This window comes from Perca fluviatilis, chromosome 8, assembly GCF_010015445.1.
Source record: "Perca fluviatilis chromosome 8, GENO_Pfluv_1.0, whole genome shotgun sequence".
Lineage (NCBI taxonomy): Eukaryota > Metazoa > Chordata > Actinopteri > Perciformes > Percidae > Perca > Perca fluviatilis.
The window spans coordinates 27,473,815-27,495,909 of NC_053119.1; the positions used below are offsets into that span (position 1 = coordinate 27,473,815).

Genomic DNA, 22,095 nt, shown 5'->3' on the forward strand with positions numbered 1-22,095 from the left:
ATGAAATTACAGTAATGTAATATCTTTTTGAAGTATTTTCTTGTAGTTAAACAGTTATGCTGGGGCTTTTATTCAAATGTAGCCTATTCCCTTGTGGTTATCACCAAACACTCTTTGTCAGATTCTTTGTTGTTGCCTCAATAGGTATAATTGCCTGTTACTGAAGAATACAATATAAGAAAGTGCAATATTAAAATTGTATAGGCAGTGTAGCTCATATCTTTAAATTGCCAAACACTAGGATGAATGCATACATAAAAGCATACTGATTCACATACACAAGGACAGTTTTACATGTGCCTCACTGTTTAATAACCTACGGTTGTAACAATTAAAACTGAAATGCATGCCATGCATACATGTCTCTGCAAAAACAATCAGGAATGCAGACATGCATAAAGACACACACCTGTCTTGGGTGTTGATTTCCAAACACTACCTGTTAAGACATATGCTGATGAATATTCGATTGGTCACACCGGCGCACTCGAGCATGAATTGACATATCATCATCGCACATCATTAGGGAACGCAAACTCTCTTAACCGTGAAAACCAACATTGATATCTGCATAATAGTATTACATTATTACACAAAACTGACAAGTACTGATTGACTGTGTTTATAGCACATAGTCAATGGGCCGTACAGTAATTGATTTCATTACAGCGCAGTGCTGATGTAGGGAAAGAGGATTTCGATTTTAATCCAACACGTGTGCAACTGAAATCAAATGGTAAAGACCTTTTCTATCACGTTCTCTTTGTTCCGCAGCTTCCTGGTGGTGTTTGCCATTTCCTTTCAGAAGCAGCCAATCAGCTACAGCCTGCTGATCAATCCCAGTAGCCTTTTCAGCATCCGGCAGGAGACGGGGGAGATTAGTCTGACCAGGACGCTAGATTACGAGAGTGACCAGCGACGGTACCTGCTGATGGTGCGAGCCAGCGAAGAGCCCGGCAGCCTCAGCACTGCCACAGAGGTTAGTGTCATTACAGAGTGATACAGGAAACAAGCATGAGTCATATAAGAGTTCATGCACTCAGGTCAACTGAGCCCAAAGCTGAGGTCCACTGTGATGTTTTATTATTACATTTGTCACACAAGCATTTACTCTTACTGCTGAATTAAACTGAAATGAAAAAAAAGCTGCTTTTGTTGCTGAGATTTGCTGCATTGTGCTCTACCACTGGAGGTTTTTACAAAGCTTCCAGACAGACCCGTTTTCACCTAAATGTTATGTGGCGAACAAGTCTGCATTAACGGCAATGATCTGACCTCAGCAGTGACCTTTTGAAATCACACTACTTGGCGATAACCACAGAGGAGAAGCAGCAGAGTTTGTGGCTGTCTGTAGGATTGGCATGGCTGAATGGTTTTGAAATGTTAACAAGATTTTTTTGTCTGCGGTTTGTTTTCACCCTTTTGTTTTTGTCTGGAGATGAACTTTTGTAAAATGTAGCACACACTCTGAGCCACTTGGCATAAGAACTCATCCGAAAACTTCATTCACAAACGAATATTTCGAGATAAACTATTCATGAATTCAGGATCATTTGAATTATTAAGCCTAAGATTTTGTTAGCCAATTATCATGTCACCACAGATTCAGCAGGCAAAATCTCCTTCTGCTCAGCTGCATGTTGGGGAGTAAGAGATGGAAAACCTATCGCAGCTATTTCAGGACTATTACTCAGCTGTCACTTCGCACTTTACACACAGTGGTGACAGGGAGCTTGTAGGGCAGGGGCGGGGGGGGGGGCTCAGGGCCTTTGTCAAAAAAACACACATGCTCAGAACATTTCTATTTTTGACTCAGGAAAATCATGAAGTAGAAGATAAAGGATTTGTTGAACTGGCAACTTGAGAAACTATAAAATGCAATTTAGATAAAGTGTTGGGGTCAGCTTTCTGTACAGAGAATTTTGTATGGTTGTCTCCTGGCTGTGAGGGTTATTAAAGAGAGGCTAATTTTGTATACTTCTACTCTGATTTTGTCTCTCCTCTCCTCTCCTCTCCTCTCCTCTCCTCTCCTCTCCTCTCCTCTCCTCTCTTTTCCTCTCCTCTCCTCTCTCCTCTCCTCTCTTCTCCTCTCTTCCTCTTCTCTCTTCCTCTCCTCTTATCCCATCACACTGGCATTAATCAGGTTCAGGTGTTGATAACGGATGAGAATGATTGTGTCCCAGAGTTCCTCCAATCCATCTACAGTGTGGATGGAGTCCCTGAGACTGTAACCACGGCAACATCCCTGCTGCAGGGTGAGACTCCTCTGACCCCATATTTCACATCCATCTGTTTCTTTTTGAATTGGAGAGAGAAACTATCCATGAAGTCACTTTCTCAGCATGAAAACAACAAATGTGTTCTGCCAAAGCGGCAATTCAGACCTTAAGTCAACGTTGCGGCTCATTGTCCCATAATGCTTCCAGTTTTGCACGCAGAAAGAAACTAATAGATCTTTCAGATCTGTGATCACAATCTCAAGTATACTGCTACAAAGACAACGCACATTTGTTTTGATTTATTATGTACTGTATGAATGATGGCATGTCAATTTATCTGTTACTGCATGAGGCTACCTTATAATTATCAATTATAAGGCTGAAGGAGTATGTGTCGCCATCGCCACTGTTTAACTTGAGTGGAAATGTTTCTGTTTAAATTATGTGAGATAACGTGTGTTCCTAACTAAGATGTTTTGCCACTGTCACTTTCACTTTTTTCCCGCTTGAAAAAACAACACTTCTGATTGCTTTTAGATACTGTACCTTTGAGATAGAAAAGTACCTATACCGGATTTGAGAATTTTCCACAGTCACACTCACAAATTAACATGGGCTCAAGGCAAAAAAAAAACTAAGTTTAGGAAAAGCACATTATTCAGGAGTATTCTTTTTACATTTCACCTTGTTGACTGTCTATTTCTCGTCAAATGTTTCTGCACCTGTGGGACTTCAGTCCCCCATGGACTGCCGTTAGTGATTTGTGAGAATTTCTGGCTTGGCGATTGTTTCTAGTGGATTCTGGGTGAGAATAAGCAAACTAATTTAATCTGAAAACATTCAAATACACAGCCTAGAGCGGTAGAAATTGTTTGCACTGCAGAACCAGCGGAAGGAGAAAATGGCACCCAATACAAACCAATGCATCAACAAAAAATTTAACAACCAGTGCGGTAGGAAGAACTCAGCAGAGAAGAGATCAAAGAGAGAGAGAAAGTGTGTGAAGACATGGAGACTTTTAGAAGATCTACCATAGACTGTGGCTGATATATCATGAACTTGTAGGACTTTATATTTGAATAAAACTGCCTCGCCTTACAGAAGCCCAGAATGCCCTAACCAATCAGATCAACGGGGCAAAAAACCTGAAAAAAAAAGAGAAAACGATTTAATTTCTTAATCTGCTGGGCTGCACCGCCAACTAATGAAATGTCAGTTTTGAGGCACCATGGAGTGTAATCCCCATTACCCCATCAGCTTGGGCAAAGACACAGATGAATACTTTACAATGAGGCTATCACTTCAACTTTACCTACTGAGGTTGATGGTGGAGAAGATATACATAATCTTGTTTTTAAAAGCACGAGTGACAGTGAGGTTTAAGGGAAATGTACTACTTCATTATACACACTATGCAAAGGGTGTATAGTAAATTGAACTATTAGGTGAGAATGAAACATTGAGATGCACAGGCTGCTTGTGCTGATGCCTGACACAGAGGAAATAAACACATCAAAAGAATATGCGATATGCAAGTGCTATAAGCCAGAGGGGCTGTGTACGAAACAGTGAGTTTGATTGAAAGTTCACTAAACAGCAAACTTAGACTTAAATTAGCTCTGCAACCAAGGGTGTCGATATTTGTGGCTGTAGTCTCACTGCACATTAGAAACAAATCAATGTGTTTTTTCTGTGTAATTACCTCCAGAATAAAATAATTTCAAAACGTTCTGGAAAAAATACAACTCGTTAATTTCATTTGGGGCCTTTTTGCTGTCTTTAAGCCCCTTTTTTGCAAATGATGGTAATTATTCCGAATGGGCACAGTGCAGTTTGTGTGCTAGTAATTGTAGCTGTCAGAGCTTATGATCTATTATATGTTTAGCAAGGCCATAAAGAGATAATGATCTACACAGATCAGTCAACATCTTCATCAGCTGATGCCATCTCATCAGCTCATTTCGATTAACTGTAAATTGATGGTCCTTGTGTGATGTCTTCCCTCCCGCTAGTGTTGGCCACGGACTGTGACTCGGGGTTAAACGCCGAGCTCACCTATTACACCCTGAGCTCTGACTTCAGCATTTCACCCCATGGGACCGTTTTCCCCGCGGGCCGGCTGGACTATGAGAGGCCTAACCATCTGTATGAATTTGTGGTGATGGCGACCGACAGCGGGGACGAGCCTCACTCCGGCACCGCCACGGTCCGCGTGAGGATGGCAAACATCAACGACGAGGCCCCTGAATTCTCCCAGCCTGTGTGAGGAGCTTTACCACTTCTGCTCACCTGTCCGTTCTTTCCATAAACCCCCCTCCATCATTTGTCCTGTTCATTTTGGCCAAAGTTATTTGCAGTTTATTCTGCCTTTCTGCCAAACAACATTACAATCATGACCCAGATGTGAACTTCAAGGGAAAGCTGATATTGATGTAGCTATCATACACAGAACGCAACATGCTCAAGGTTCCCTTGCTGTGCTGTATGCTTTGGTACTGAAGCCCAAATCATAAAAGTAAAACATTTGAGTCTTATCTGTTGCCGTGGTTCAGCTGGAGAGATCAAAGTTTGTTACTAAAATGATAAGTTTAAATAATGTCCCTGCTGCCTGCACTGCTTTATGGCTGATCCACCAGCTAATCACACTTCATGCATCATCACAGTTGCATCACCGATATGTAGGTTGTTACATCACACACCTGCCTTCCTTCAGGCTATTTGTCTTAATAATATTTGATGATGTGAGTCATGCAAACTCGCCTCTGCAGCGCTGTAGTAAAACCACCACCAGTAAGACAAACTCACTGTATTTTATTTGGTGTGTTAATCACAGCCAACTGCCATCAAAACAATCTTTTACTCACTTTCTTACACTTCTCACTTAACCACAAGTGTGACTTTGTTACTTCCATAGTATGTTCTGGAGGTTTGCTAAGAAATCTCTCTTGTTCAGGATTTTTAGGAAAATCGAGCCTTCACACAGCATTGGCTGGGCTTTAATTTTGGCCTTCTCCAGACGTATGCTGTAAACTGACATTCGGATGCAATCCATTGTGTCCTCGACCGCCTTTTTGGCAAAGCTGTGTGAGTGGGTGGGCAGCAAGCTGTCACTGGGGCTCCGCTGCATTTATTTCCCCCGAAACGAGTAAGCCGCTTGTCCTGTCAGTCATGTTTCAATGACCTTCACAGAAGACTGTTGCATACCTCTGTTACCCGCTCTTGTTGCATTGTCAGGTGTCAGTCTCGGTGGGTGGCTAGAAACCGAGCCAAACAGGCGGGCAGAGAGGTGGAGATGTAGGCAGACAAACATAAAACCGAGGAGGAAAAACACACTGATACATGGTTGCAGGGCAAGCGAGAAGAGAATACCAAAACACGCACGGCGAGTAGACAGGAGACAGCCAGTCAGATATGCAGATAAACAGAGAAGCCTGTCGGCAGTCAGACAAATACTCTTGCCAGACCAGCATTTCTAGTTAGAAATGCGGGCATTTTGCCAGGTAGTGTGTGTTGGACACTTCGTCATACTGAGAGATAAGCGCTGTGGGGGCAGAAGAGGACAGGGTGGAGAGGTGGTGTGATGGATGCCACGGTGTTTATGAAATGAATCTTCAGGTCAGACTAATTGACGTACTCCGACATGTGGACAGCCTAATATTGACAACCCTCGAGTTGTCATCTGAGCGAGTTGTAGCGAGCCAACGAAAATGCAGATAGCCTGACGTGCGGGCCTGCGGTCGGACAGGCGAGCTTCCTCGGCCCTCTGAGTAAACCTTCACAGTTCAGTGAGATGAAGGGAGATGCTTCAGGAAGAGAAGCCAAGTGAGTTTATACGTCTCATCCCACCAGAGCTACGGAGAGGTGGCCTCTGAGCCGGGTGACAGATTACAGGTCACTCATGTTGCCACGGAGACTGCTGCAGCTGGCGGAGATGAATCACCCATCAGCGTTCTTCTGTAAACCATCAATCACCTCTGACTTCTCACTACAGACACTGACACCCTCCCCACAGACACACATACCTACACACACACACACACACACACACACGTTAGAAGAGGATACAGCACCAAATCTCACAGGGGATGAGTTCTGCTGACGAGTCAACTCAAACTCTGTGCGAACACCGCCCCCTCTTATATTCTGCTCTCCCCCTCTCTGTGTCTGTCAGCCTTCCTATTTCCATCCGCTCCCTTCTCTTCTCTCTCTCACTCTCACATATCACTTTACCTGTCATTTCAGTGCCAGCCGTCTTTTTTTTTGTCACCTGCTCCTCTCTCCCCTCTCTCGCCCATGCTCCTTTTTCCATTTCTCTTCACCTCCGCGTCCTCCCCAAGTCACGCAGTTCATCTCCACCCCATCGTGCTTTGTACCACAGTGGTATATCAGTCTCCTGTGTCTCACTGGGCATCTCGCTGCCCAGCACCACAGAGCAAGCAAATCACTGTTGACATTTTAAAAGGCACTGGATCAAATGGCCCACAGTGGGCTGGGTATGTGGAAGCACCATTTGTCCAATGACTTCACCATCCCAGTAGACATTATCATTTGTCTCTAGTCTGGCCAGCTAAGAGGACAGGTTAAATCATAGTGACAAGCAAAAAGCCACAACAGTAAGTCTAATCAGCCTGCTGACTCTTTGGACTGTGTAGATGGTTTTTATCTCCTGTCAGTGTGTGTTTCTATCATTGACTTGTGACTTCCATGTGTGTGTATTCCCGCACTTTAGATATCGAACGTTTGTTTCCGAGGACGCGGGGCCCAACACCCTCGTCGCCACAGTTCTGGCCAAAGACCCAGATGGTGATGGTATAATCTACTCCATAACCGCAGGAAATGAGGAAGGAAACTTCGTCATTGACAGCCAGAAAGGTGATACTTAATACTTCATTTTCCAGCCGGGCTTCACATTTGCAGGTCTCGCTCTAATTGACAGGCTTTCTGTGAAATCACACATTCAATATTCTCCAATATGTTCCCGTTACAGTGGTGTGCAGTGAACGCCCTTTACTTTCAAAGTCAATGCGGGAAGATATTGAAAGTTGATATCACAAGCTGTAATTTCAATACAAGTGCCCATTATTGGGGACATAAATATAAACGATGACCTTTGAGAAATTTCCACACTTGTTTTATTTATTTATTTTTTTTAGAAAGGAAGTTTCTGAGCTTTGTGGCATTGATGACTACGGAGTTTATCTTTTTTATTTGTCCTTTGATCCGAAACCAGTGGCAATCACTGTGACATTTGTCACCCAACCCTTTCAATTCAATTTCACAACAACTGCTCTATCATAGCTCACCATCTTCAGGCTGCGCTCTGTCAGCTTCTCTTTCTTTTTTTGTCATCTTTTTATATTGCTCCTCTCCACCCTTTCTATGTATCCTCAGAGCAAGAAAATGCTAGGGCTGGTATCCTTCGGGTGCAGGAAAACCACTATACGGCTTCCCACTTACTGTATCTCTGCTGGCTCATTGAATAGCTGCTGGAGCTCATGTCGCATTTGCAAACAAGGTTGACATTTAAAGCGGGAGAATTACCATGTACATCCCACACTTCACTTATTTTAATGTAGTGATGCAGTGCTGTCAACGTCACGCATTGTCGTTAGGAGCTAGAGCCCTTTTTGCTCTGTGGGCAGGCAGGATCACAAGTAAATTGGGAGAGAGGAAAGCAAGGCACTCACATCTGTGTGTATCAGCATGCTGTGTTGTCTTTAATCAAGAGCATTGAAAGAGATGAATAGAAACACAACAAGAGAATAAAAAATCTCCCGACGCTCTCACTTCAATGAGTTTCCCCCACATTACAGGCGGCGCGTTCGTCCTGCAACCTCTGAAGTTTTTGTATTGTGACGAGAAAGATGTTGACTCAGATGCAGCATCTTTTATCCCACCTTTTATCTTGACTGTTACATGAAAGCAGACAAAGGGGGGGGGGGGAGTAACAGCTAATAGGCATCCGCTGAGCCTGGTTAACTTCTAACCCGAGTCACTCACTACTTTATGTTTTCGCTCAAGTGCGTGAGCTAGATGGGCATCTTTAGGCGAGAGCATGCAATTATTAGATTAGAAATATGACAAAATCACCACTGTGAAATTGGTTTCTGGATTTAGTCTGCATATCAGATTTTTACCTTTCTGTGGACTTCTGAGGTGCATTTCCAGCACTCGCTATCTCACCCCCCGATTTCTGGAGCAACAACATGCAGTATGCGTCTTCTGCTGTGTTTTTTATTGATAGCACATCCTTCACCATGCAAGGCCACAGTGGCAATAACATCCCGCTTAATGACTAATGGAATGGTTGTACTTAATGTGTTAGGAGGGACCATGCTTTATAATGTTTCATTTAATAGGCCTGTGGTCTTTGTAGGGTTGATTCGTCTCCGCTCCACTCCCCTGCCCAAGCTTCAAGGCCTGGAGTACGTCCTGAATGTAACGGCCACGGATGACAATGCATCAGGCGGGCCACACCCTCTCTTCTCCACCGCACGAGTCATCGTTGGAGTTGATGATGTAAACAACAACAAACCTGTGTTTGAGGAGGTGAGGATCTTTCTTTTTTTTTAAGTGAAACTCTGGTACTTTTTGACCTGGGTCTTATTCTCATAAATCGTCCACTCAGGTCTGCAAAGTTAGCATGAGCCAGAGTCAGAATGGCAACAATTATGAGAATGAGACAAGGGGCTTAAAAAAAAAATATAGGGGAATAGTTTTTGGAAATTCATGTATTAGCTTTCTTGCATGTCTGTATGATATGAAACTGTCACCAGCAGCCACTTAGCTTAGCTTAGGGTAGTAGTAGCCTTTATTTGTCACATAGTCACAAGTACCAGCAAAATTAGCCATCATCCTGACCATACATATACAAACATACAATATGACAATGGGGTAGACAGGGTATTAAGGAAAAAAAGAATACAGCACGACATGAGGAGAGGGGAGGAGAAAAAGGCAACTCCCAGACTATCCCCCTGATAAGAGTACAGTGTGGGAACAGTAAAAAACACCTCAGCAACATAACCACATAACCAGTACAAGAGCACACAAGACTCGCAATGGGGGAGGGGAGTGTCGGGGTGGAGGTAATCCAACACAGGCGCTGGTCACGGCGCCTGACTGGGGGTACAAAGCGCATACCTGTCAAGTTTTGGATTTGAAAATAAGGGAAATTTTCCGGTGCCCACCTCGAGCAGTCCCACCACCCCAACCAAGCTCCAGTATCCCTTACATTTTAAGACAGGTGTACAAGAAAGCTAAAATCACCACTTGATGCAGAATGCTGAAAACATTTACAATTTATAACATTGCTTGTCTTTACATTTACATTTTATTTTCATTCCACACATTCTTTTCATTTCATATTGCTTTCTTTTACAGTTTTTCTTTTAATTTCACATAACGTTTCTTTAGTGAGTTATTGTACAAATTCGTTGCAGACTTTGCATTCTTTAAGATTGTTTTGGAAGGAGTGTATTTGTGGGCTGGGCCAGAGTGGTTAATTTTACATGAGAGTAGAGCGCAAACAGTTCTGTTGTCTAATGTCATCCTATTCTCTGTAACAATCTTTCGTACCATGCTAAACACCCTTTCTCAACTTGCATTGCTATGGGGAATGCATAGTAAAGCCTTCATAAGTTTTGGCAGCGCACTGTCTCTGTCGTAGCGTCCATCATCCGTCTCTGTTTTTTTTTCCCCGCGTTGTCACTCATCATCTGACCTCACACACTAACCTCGCGACAACTGCCACCTACAGTACCTGTAGTAGGCTACTGCAGGTGGCAGTTATCGCGAGGCTAGTGACAGAGCTCAGATTGGGAATGTTTTTTTTCTTTTTTTTACTCCGCTCGGGTCCGGGGTAGGGCTGCACGATTATGGCCAAAATGATAATCACGATTATTTTGATCAATATTGAGATCACGATTAATTATCACGATTATTTGTTGATTTTAGCCAAAACAAATTTTATTGTCACATAATTATATAATTATAACTGCTTTTACATCCATATTGTGCTACATTCCTACTAATACATCCATATTGTGTTACATTCCTCCTTTATTGAAGGATACTGTGAAGGAGTATGCCATTTCAGCTGTTGTGCAACCGCTTTCCACACATGCATGTTTGCCGTGAAAGGCAAGGCAAGGCAGCTTTATTTGTATAGCACATTTCAGCAACAGGGCAATTCAAAGTGCTTTACATAAAACATTAAAGAGCAGTTAAAAACAATTGAAAACAATTTTAAAACATTAATAAACAAATTAAAAACATTAAAAGACAAGAATAAAATTGATAGTGCAGTATAAGAATAAAAGTTACAGTGCAGTATAAGAAATTAAAGTTAATAGATTATTTAAAGAAAAGCAACATCAAAAAGATAGGTCTTTAGCTTAGATTTAAAAGAACTGAGAGTTGCAGCGGACCTGCAGTTTTCTGGGAGTTTGTTCCAAATATGTGGAGCATAAAAACTGAACGCTGCTTCCCCCTGTTTAGTTCTGACTCTGGGGACAACAAGTTGACCTGTCCCAGACGACCTGAGAGGTCTGGGTGGGTCATAATGTAGTAGCAGATCAGAAATGTATTTTGGCCCTAAACCGTTTAGTGATTTATAAACCAGTAAAAGTATATCCATATACAGGCAAGATACAGGCAACGTAATTTTCTGTTCACGTTAACGGCGCATGTGGTGCCTGGTATGCCTGGTATCTACCAGACGAAATAGCTACGCGGATTTCTGTGGCTCATTACACTGACACTTACATGTCTGCGTTGCGCTCTGATGCTCCGAAACCCACATTAGAGGCAACATAAACATCGCTGAATGTCACGCTAGTAAACACTAATAACACGTTACACAGCAGGTAACGTTAGCCTACCGTTAGCCACAGTAGTAACTGGATTAAAACACAGCTAAAATGCTGACTGCTAAACAGTGTAGTGTGTCTGAATTTCAATGTAGGATTCCAACAGCGGGACGTCCAACAGTCTGCTGCTAAAGCTATGAGCTAAAAGACACAAACTAGCACTGGTCACTGCTGTTGTCTGAAAAACAACACAGACGGGACAAAACGTTGCGTTTACTGGTAAACTGGTAAACATCGTGACCGGCTTATGATGACCGACTGCTACCTGTTGTGGAATTTTCCTCACGTTACTCTGTCCTCTGTGACTGTCTACATCTAGAAACTAAGCTGCGCGGTGCAGGCAGGGAACAGCTCTGATTGGCTCATGGAGACATGTGATCAGACAGTGGTTTATGGAGCGCTAGATTGGCTTTGCAAAAACTGTTCTATGAAGAGAATGACGCATTTTAAATATCGCTCGATCACGCAAATTTGATCGTGGGAAGCCAAAATCGTGATAGTGATTAAAATTCGATTAATTGTGCAGCCCTAGTCCGGAGTATTATTATTTTTTAATAACGCAGGTTAAAATACGGGAGATTTACGGGAAAATACTAATACGGGAGGACGGCGGGAAAGAAGGGTAACATACGGGACTTTCCCGGCCAAAACGGGATACTTGACAGGTATGACAAAGCGGCGAAGGCGAGGGACGGGGTGTGGGGGGTGATTGCATATCTGTATATGGGTTCGTGTCTGTGTAGGCCTGAGTAGTCAAACTACGTCTGGCCCCGTAATCTCGTTGTCTCAGTCCGCAAGATTGTCATAGCGATACACAGCCGGTTGCCATGGAGTCAACCTTGAACAGGACCCAGTCCGAGCCAACAATCAGCAGGTGTCTGTGGGAGTCGGGTAAGGAACGCGAGAGTGTGCCTCGTTGCAGTGCTTCCAGGGGGAGGTGTTGTTCAACACCGGCCTTGGCCAAGGCCAGTGCTGGTTCAGGGGAGCCGAAAGATAAGATTGGATTTGTTTTGTCTTAGGGCGAGTAGCCGCATTTCATTTCACACATGTTCTCTAAAATGTCCTCTCTGGTCTCCGAATCGATCAAATTTCCTTTGCAAAGCCGTGAGTTTCTCCAAGATGTTGTCCAGCCTTTCCAAAGCTGTCAGTTTCTCCAAGATGGTATCCATATTGTGGTTCATGGTGTTCATAGTCCCACTCTCTGCCCACAGCTTCCACCATGCTTAATTTCTCGATAAACCAGGGTAATGCCTAAGCCAATCAGCAAAAGACCTGTTATCATGGTTCCGAATAGGTAGATATCTTCAATGTCCTCCACGGAAAGAGCCGCCAGACACACAACCCGCCACCTCTCCCACGCGTCCATCGTGTAGCCAGCTGCGAACGTTCCGGCAGGGCAGTCAGGTTCCCCCGAACCCAGGCTTCTCGTCGAGAAGATGGTGTCAATTGCGCTGAGAGACCAATTGATCAAATCCATAATTCCTGTTTTTTTGGAGCAGTGCAGAGAGAGACTCTCGAAGTACACAGAGACAAAGACTAGACGAGAGAGAGAGCAAAGCAAGGCAGGCTACGGGAGGAGAGGGTGAAAATGCGACCGCCTTCGTTGAGAGCCAGAAGAAGAAGCTTAGCTTATTTTAGCATAAAACACTGGAAACAGGAGGAAACCGTTAGCTTGGTTCTGTTTAAAGGTGACAAAGTCTGCCCATCAACACCAAGGGGGTAAGCTTTGCTTCAGAACTCGAACCTCCTATGGCGCCATTTTGATGATACAACAATATCACCTGCCGTTAGCATTCCATTGACTGCCATTCATTTTGATGTTACTTTGACAGTGAATAACTTTACATCTGAAGCGTTTAAAGACTCTATTTGTCCATTGTTTATTTCTAAAGAAACACGACGATGTAAAAAATAGGCTAAAAATTGTGTCATAACCAAGCGACTTACTGTCGCACAGTAGAGGAATTACCGTATAGTACAGGAGAAGCTTGCAGGCAGTTTCGACTTACATGAGCTTTTTAGCTTTAATTACTAATGTTAACTAGCATTTTAGTTAGCAATAATTAGCCTGTGCCCATGTTATCTGCTTACATATACCTCCGCTCTCTGTCTCTGCAAGATTGGGAATGATTGAGATTTCTCTTGGCACAGCTACCAGAAGACTTACAACTTTCAGACAGGTTGCTCACGTCACATTTACGTTGTCTCTCTCAGTTGGAGGCTGCGCAGTAACGCTCAGCGCTCACCGGAAAAGTGCTTCTAATATCGTTCACTGGTCTCCGTCCAGAGCAGCGGGATCTGTTTGTCCATTCTTATATACTGTCTATGATCAACACCTCTAAATTTCACTATTTTTTTTTTTTTTACATATCCTTACATTGTAAGTGTTATTGTCTGTACTATTTCTTTGCTGGGACCTGTGCTAGGCAACCATTGGCCTTAGGAAGTGACTGGCGGATTACTTTTGGACAGAGCCAGGCTATCTGTTTTCAGTTTTTATGCTAAGCAAAGCTAACCTGCTGCTGGCTGCATTTACATATTGACAGTACAGATGTGGGAGTAGTATCAATCCTCTTCTAACTCTCAGCAAGAAAGCAAATAAAGTGTATTTTCCAAAATGTTGAACAATTCAATTTTGTGTTGCTTTTGTTGTTGTTGTTGTTGTCGTTGTGGCTGTCAACCTGAACCCTTCTTAATAGCCGACAGTCAGTTGTTTTGCCTCGATTCAAAGAATATGCCTGCACAACATTGTTATATTCTTCTCTCCTCCCTGTCTGTATCATCCTCTCGGTGCACTTAAGTTATTTCTCTGTCTATCACTCCTTCCTCCCTCGCCTCATCATTCCACTCTCCAGCTTTTATTTTTTGCCCTGGCGTTCTCATTTCCCTGGCCTCCGTCTCTCCACTCTGTTTTCCCATGAGTTCTGATTAGCCCGCACACCCTCTCTATCTTCAGGCGCTCCATTGGGATTTCAATTAATTTATGAAAAAAAACCTGCAATATCATCACAATATACTATACCTGTTTAATTAACTTCCTCCGTAATTAGGAATGACTTGAACTTCGGCAGAAGGCAGGGCTGGAGCTCCTGAGGTCTTTCGGGTGGGCTCGAAGTCTTGGCACCTTGTGTCTAAATATCAAGTTACACCCAGGACCATCTGGGCTAGAATGACCTTATGTTTGATATTATGTGATTTTTTTATGAACAGGTACCTACAGGTCTTACTGTCTGTGCCATCACGTCCCATGAACCCGTGCATTATTCTTCTCTCCATCGCTCGCTCACTTCCTTTGATCCATCTCCATCCCTCTGTTTCACTCACGCTCCTCCTTGCCTTTTCTTTTTCTTTCTTTTTTCATGGTCATTCTGTTGAAAGAATAGCTAGCATTTATATGTGATTTCAAAAAAGAAAGACTCCAGAGAGTAGCTCTTTATCTGGGGCATATGTTCATTAGGGGGAATGGACTGAATTCCTGGTTTAGACAAAGCTGTTCACTGCTGGCTTTTTCAAAAGAAATCAGCTCAAGTGTTTTTATTTTCATAGATGTGGGCTACTGTATCTATTACTTCTGTATTGTTTATCATGCACAGTATCTCCCTATGTGTGCGTAGTGGCCTTCCACTTAATGAGTTTGTTTTCTTTGATCCTTGTACTCTCATTAACGTAACATATTATCACTATCTATTCTCATATGTATGTGAATTGTTTTTTTTGTATTTGTGTGTCTCTTCTTATCCCCTCCCTCTCTATTTTAGTGCCAGCACTATCGTGAGCAGGCTTCAGTGCTGGAGAACCAGCCAACGGGGACTTTTGTGTTGCAAGTGCACGCGGTGGATGCAGATGAGGGAGCAAATGGAAAAGTCAAATATGGCTTAATGCACAGAGACAGTGCCATGCCTGCCTTCAGAATTCATCCAGACACAGGTAGAGCAGTCGTGGATTGCAAGTAGGTCTCAATTAGACCTACAGTATTACAGCATAGAGTTTACTGTACATAGACAGTGCTGCATTTTAATGGTAATTGACATCTTAAATTTAACAGTCAAGCTGAACTATGATTTGAGAGGAGAGGAAACGGAGAGAAAAAAACACATGCAGCGCCCCCCCCCCCACACACACACACACACACACACACACACACACACATTATACACAGCCAGCTTATCTAACGACTTGAACCCACACAAATATCATATATTCGTAGCAGTGTAAAATGTGCTATTTTGCTATCTAACTTTACACTGCCACCCGATGCAATAATGGTCCGGGCATTTGCGCTGTACGCCGTTAAGTTCAATTAACAGTCAACGCACGTTGAGTCGGAGGTTTTGTAAACAACTCCCGCAAATAAATAATTTTTCTTATTGAATAAACACATCTCTTTGGTTCTATCAGATGCTGTTTTAATTTAAGTAAGCGGCATATAATCTGCAGCGTAAAACCTAAAAGGCATGAAAGAAACTGTGAAACAAATTTTTATTTTTGGCAAGTAAACTAAATTGTAAATATAATCTCAAATGAAGGTGCATATTTTTACATTATCCCATTTTGAACGAAAGAATAACAATATATCCCCCTCAGCATTTGTATTTGTAAAAATAGCGTTCTTTTCGCTGTTAGTCTCGCTTCCTGTTTACAGGTCATTTATGATCATCAGATGAAACGTTATGCAGTTTCAGAAAAGTAGTCGTTTTAAATGGTGTAGGCTATGGCGGTTCTATTGTTAACCTGGTCGAGCTTGGTGTGATAGAAATTGACTACATAATGAAGGGAAAGACTTGGAGCTGTTGTGGAGTCCTAACACGTGAAGTCAACACGTCATTCTCTTTAAGGCTTCTGCTCTATTTTCTTCATCTCAAGATTTAATTACAAAGTCACTGCACTTGAAAAGGATGCTCGCAATAATGTGTAATTGTTTACTTGTTTTTCTGATTCATGGGTTGATGGTTAGATGGATAGATGGACAGTACGATGAATTGATGGATGGATGCATGCATTGATGGGTGGATTGGAGAATTGCTCAATGGGTGGATTAATATATATATATGTATTAATGTGTTTATGTTTGGGTGGGGGTTGGGGTTTTTGTTCTATATTCACAGGAGTGATTGCGACAGCCAGGCGGTTCGACAGGGAGCGGCAGAGAGAGTATTCAATTACAGTAACGGCCACTGATTGGGCAGAGGAGCCACTCATCGGCATCTGTCAGCTCACCATCCAAATACTGGACCAGAATGATAATAGCCCCAAGTTTGAGAATTTGCGCTATGAGTGTAAGTCATAAAAAATGATACATGCTGGTACATCTAACACAATTGTGTATTGTTAAAGCAGAAGCATAACTATAACCTTAAAAATGCTAAGAGGGTGTTTTTTATGCTCCTTTTTTACTTTCATTTATTAATTTAACTGGGGATATGATGTAGTGTCTTGATGCAGTAAGTAATATGTCTCTATATTGGGTTTTGGAAATAAACATAAAAAAATACCCTGGTAATAACCTAAATCATACGTTTTGCATAATAAGCAATGTCTGTAACCTCTCACGCTTGACCTTTACCATCCCGTAATCAGCCTCATACAGTTCTAATCTTTGACCAGCAAACTGAGTGCACTGCACATGCATTATTTCTGTCCCCTGCAGACTTTCTGAGAGAAGACACTTTGGTCGGTACCAGTTTCCTTCGCGTGGCAGCTCACGATGACGACTTTGGAACTAATGCAGCGATCACTTACTCCATGTCCCTGGAGCAGCCTGAGTACCTGCGGGTTAACCCTGTCACTGGATGGGTCTACGTTAACCAGCCCATATCACAGGTCAGTCAGCAGTTATTAGCAGGCTGGCTGGCTGGCTGTCAGCCAGCGCGCACGCACACACACACACACACACACACACACACACACACACATTCTGTATTAGCCCATGGAATAAGCCACCTCAAAGTGCCTCTGTCACATACTACCAATCTGGGGTATGTGTACTCCCACAGGTGCTGCATGTGGAAAGACCACAGAGAAAAAAGATGGAGGGAGACTCATTCAGGCTAAACAAATTATTAAAAATAGATTTTAACAGCTTGGGATTCCTGTGGTTATATTTGACGACTACAGTTCTGTCTATTGCACTGTTACTAAACAATAACCCGTAGCAGTAGCTGTCAAAAAAAGATATGCTGTTTTTTTTAAGTGTATGGCACAGGTTTTTAAGAAGCTAATTATAACAAACCGAGACTCTTTGTCCAGCTTAAATACTCTGATTTTGATATAAGAGATTCAAGGCTTTTTCATCTCTGTTCATCATCTGAGGCTTTGATAAGGAGACTGACAGCATGTAGCACCTTCAGACGAGCGATGTTTTTGAGGCTATCAACTGAAACACTTTGGAGGCTGAAAGATTATGCATGTGATTTAACTTAAAAAAAGCATGATCACCTCCACAGTTCTTTTTAAAAAGATGAATCATTTTAGTCATGTGAATTCTTGTTTTCAAGATGAAAGCTAGCTATAAAGTTTAGCAAGTTGGCCTTTTACTGGTTTGCCATCTTATTGCTGACCGTGTCAGAGTGTCAGTGATTGTGACAAATGTTTTACATTTTTGATGGTTTTGTAGACTTTCATATTTTCTGTAGCCTATCAGCGCTCTTCTTCCTGTTTTTCCTCTTTCACTTATTCAAATGTAAGAGTTGTTCTTTGGCTCGATACTTGCTATAGCACTAAAGAGCTGTTTATTATTTAACATGCTTTTTAGTGCGGTGGTAGTAGAAGTCTCTGGAAATTGTGCCGCCGACTTCATGCAAAATTGAAAGTGTTAAGCCAAGAACCTCGGTTTAACCAAGCTGCATATTTAAAAAGTGGTTTCAGGAGCTATTTGAATCAACCACCAATGTTTTTCTCCCCCCTGTAACTAAGATTGTAAAAGCATTTCATTAAATGTTAAATGTCTCAGCTGGTTTGAGACATTGTTCTGTTTTGATTTTGTCATCATGGTTTCTGATAAGTGAATTAAGGCCAAATCTTCACACCAAACTTCACAGTAAAGTGTGCAGCACAGTTCCCAATTCACCTCAGTGGAATATGAAGGAGCATTGAACCATAGTGGTTATTCCTGGGTCCTGAGACAGTACTGCCAGAGCCAGCCTCAACGTACTGTACAGTAAAGCTCTGCAGATAATTAAGTGGAATTAAGTGGAGAAGATGGCAAAGGTTGCTGTGACCGTGTCCAGACTATTGTATGGATATTTTCTGGTTCAGATCTGACATTATTACTGCAAATTAAATTATAAACCTTGGTTGGATGTTACCATAAAGTCAGTGATTCATTTATTGTAAAAGCAGCAGCTGCTGGGTCCACATTAACAATCACAGATTACAATCTTTGTTCTCTGGTATCAAGCTTTGGAGAAAAAAAAGTTGTACTTGTTCGCAAATACTAATTGGATTGTCCCCGAAATAGAAAATGGAATTTCTATAGTTAAGTGAAATGTCTTTTTATCTGCAGCACAATAGAGTCACTATGCCACGTTTTGCATTGATAAAAAAATGTTAAATGTTAAAATGTTACATCTTAACAATTGAATTATAATTTGAGCAGTTTTTTATTAACGAAATGGTATAACTATGACTTGCATTATCTTTCTTTGTAAGTGGTTAGGATTAAATTTCCTCTTGTGGGCAAAAAAAAGAGGCCCTTTAGAGAATTAGAGGAGGATTTTTTTTTCTCACACTCTGGTAGAAGTGTATTGTTGATGTTACACATTGTGTAATTTAGATAAACAGAATAAAATACTCTAATGACCTCTTAAGTAAAATGTCAGCTTCCCCTGCTGTGTCCACTCTGATGAAATACTGTTCTTTAGTCAGATTTACCCCTTATTTTCTAGTGGTTCAAATTATAGCTATTTACAAAAGTAGAGGAGCTTTTGTGCTGAATTTTATAGCTTAACACATTTTTTTAAGGCTCATACTGCTGCCTCTGTTGTTCCTAACCTAATCAAGTGATTTCCTCAATGGAGTTCATGCAACAAGTTTAGGTACAGGCAGGAACTTGAAGTCATTACTGCCCATCAGCAGCTATCACGATATCAGCTTGTGCAATAAACACATCGCGAATGGCTGTGATATATCGTGAAAGACACTTAAACACGTGAAAGAGTATCAGTAGATAACTAGACATTGAAATGCAGGCATAACTGTTTTTTTGTTTTTTTTAATGGTGCTTTTTATGTTCAATGTTCAATAAAATATAATTTTTTTTATCCAACAAGCAATTTTCGGACTTCTGAAAGCAGCAGTAAGGCAGAACTGAGTACACTTTATTATTTGTTTGTTTATCGCAAATAATATCGTATTCAGCAATGTTATCGCATATTGCATATTTTCCTCATATCGTGCAGCCCTAATCTTTAGTGGTTATTGCTGCAATCTGCTGTCACTGGCCAGTTTCAATCGGCCCACTGCCGCAGAGCAAGCTGACAACACAGCCATGCTACTCAGATTATAGCAAGACGATTTAAGAGCTATTGGATTGTATTACTTTTATTTATAGTTATTACATTATTTCACTATATACTGTATATTTTACACATGTGGTGTTTGTGTTTTGGCAGGGTCAGTCAGTCGGAGCCGCGTATCATTTGATAGTTCATCAAATAGTTGCTTAGCAATTTTATGTTTACCGATTACTTCTTAATCAGCTAATTGTTAATTGTTTCAGCTCTAAATGCCATGAGGATGATTTTAGTGACTGAACTGTTACAGAGAACCTATATCACGCGGGACATCATAGCTACCGACGGGGGAAACCAAAACACTTCTGTGGAGCTGGCAGTCACCATCACCAACGTGAAGAACCAGCCTCCACAGTGGGAGAAGGACAGCTACAGTGTCGTCATCCCTGAAAACACCGCCAGGGACACACCGATAGTGGTACGTGGAACAACACAATCAGAGAACCTTTGTTGATATTAGCACATAGGTTGTTAAGCTGGTTCCTCTGTCTCTTGCCATTTTGAGTTGCTGTAATTGAATGAGCTGAAAGTTTGTTTGCTTACTGCGCTGGATAAGTGCACAGTCTTTGAAGGCTTGTCAGTGTGCTGAAAATCTATAAACATGTTTTTGTTTGATGCTGTAGGAGAACGCTGACATTGTATCGCATGTGCAAAGCAAGTTTTACGACTTCAGGCTTATTAAATCCATTCAAAACGTCTCCTTTGATGTGAGAAATATATAGCTGTCAATCTGGAGCACACACAAATCCCTTTTCTTTTACCAAGGTCTCACAAGGTGGATCACTTTGACATAAGAGGTTATTTCAGGGCTCAGACCATAGGTTTGACTCTCATCCTACTCTGTTTCCTACTCAGATAACCAATCGTCACAATAATTGTGATTCATATTTGACATAACCTATGCTTCTTTCAGAATACAAACCACAAATGCAGTCTGACCTTGTTCTAAATAATAATTGTCACATGTTAACAAATGTTGCCTAGTCTATATCCTTCGCATTCCACTTCCGGGATTTCTCCGATGATGCAGGAAATTCTGCCGGATGCATGTATTTTCCATTGGAATTTTAAATTCGGTCGGACTATTGCTCCTCAGATCTCTGCAGGATAAATTGGGACAGCTAGCTAGGCTATCCAATCTGAGTTTTCTCTCGCAAGACTATTTTGCAGCGGCCCTGTGCGGAGTTTAGCACCGCCCATAATGATTCTGATTGGTTTAAAGAAATGTCATTAAACCAGAGCACGTTTTCCTCCCATCCCGAATGCTATGTGGAGTAGCCAAACCCTCCTTCAACGCGCTTTGGAGGAGGGTCTGGCAAAGCGAGACTAAATGTAACCTGACCTACCTCAAAGAGAATCCTTGTTAAGTGGATACTTCAACATATTAGGAAATACACTTATTTGCTCTTTTGTCAATACTTGGATGAGAAGATTGATCCCACTCACATGTCTGGGCGTTAGTAATGGAGCTTTAGCCTGCAGCCAGTTAGCTGCTAAAATACGCACCAGCAGCTAGAGCTCTCGCGTTTGTATGTTGTGTCTAGTTTGATTTGCCAGACTAACTATTTTCAGTCTTTATGCTAAGCTAAGCTAATCGCCTCCCAGCTTTCGCTCCATACTTAGCTACACAGACATAAGCGTGGCATCATCAAATTCTCGGCAAGAAAGCGAACAAGCACATTTTCCAAAATGTGAAACAATTCCTTTAAGCCCAGAATAAAACCTTTTTTAGTGGGTTAGCAGCTCAAGGCAGTTGGGAATTAAACAAAGCCAAGCTAAAGCCAAGAGACGATTAGCATGGCTAGCATAAAGACTGGAAGCAGTGGGAAACCGCTAGCCTGGCTGTGTTCCAAATTAAAAACATACATACTACTTGCACCTCTAAAGCTAAGTGAAGCTACTAATTAACACGTTATGTTCCCTTTGCTTCTCTGCTGTAGCGGTAATTATTTCTTCTTTTTTGTTTTTTTCATCAATATTTTTTATAGATTTTTTAACATATCAAAACAATCAATGCACATACATACAAAACACGTTCAACATCCAAGGAAAACACAAATGCAAATCACAGAGACACCAAGAATAAAAAAATAAAAATAAAAGGGTAACAATAACTACAAGCTTCTCATCACATCTTACTATATTTGACACAGCTTCTCAATCAGCCATTGGTACGTCATTTCCACCATGTTCAGAAAGAATAAGAAAGGGTTCCAGATTTCCTTGAACCTCCTATATTTACCTTTCACAATGTAAGTTACCGCGGTATAACTATTTCTTGTTGTAACTGTGAGATTACTAGGCAACAGTTTGAGTCTCCGTAGATGGTAGGCAGATTTTTTTTTATTACATTTGGACAGAGCCAGGCTAGCTGTTTTCCCCATGCTTTCAGTCTTTATGCTAAGCTAAGCCAACTACTGTATCTCCTGCTAGCTCGTGGAGTGGTATCATTCTTCTCATCTCACTTACAGCAAGAAATCAAATAAGCGCATTTTC

The 22,095-nt window shown here is 41.8% G+C and overlaps 1 protein-coding gene across 2 annotated transcripts in view; it reads left to right on the plus strand.

Moving 5' to 3' along the window:
• The window catches only part of LOC120564192 (neural-cadherin-like), a 114,039-nt gene that overhangs the window by 48,683 nt on the left and 43,261 nt on the right, over window positions 1-22,095 (plus strand). For both annotated transcript variants that reach the window (XM_039808986.1, XM_039808985.1), the window contains 9 exons: window positions 775-979; window positions 2,144-2,255; window positions 4,232-4,481; window positions 6,949-7,091; window positions 8,596-8,768; window positions 14,848-15,016; window positions 16,195-16,365; window positions 16,737-16,909; window positions 19,850-20,017. In XM_039808986.1, the coding sequence (XP_039664920.1) occupies window positions 775-979; window positions 2,144-2,255; window positions 4,232-4,481; window positions 6,949-7,091; window positions 8,596-8,768; window positions 14,848-15,016; window positions 16,195-16,365; window positions 16,737-16,909; window positions 19,850-20,017 (1,564 nt within the window). The remainder of the gene's footprint in view (window positions 1-774; window positions 980-2,143; window positions 2,256-4,231; window positions 4,482-6,948; window positions 7,092-8,595; window positions 8,769-14,847; window positions 15,017-16,194; window positions 16,366-16,736; window positions 16,910-19,849; window positions 20,018-22,095) is intronic.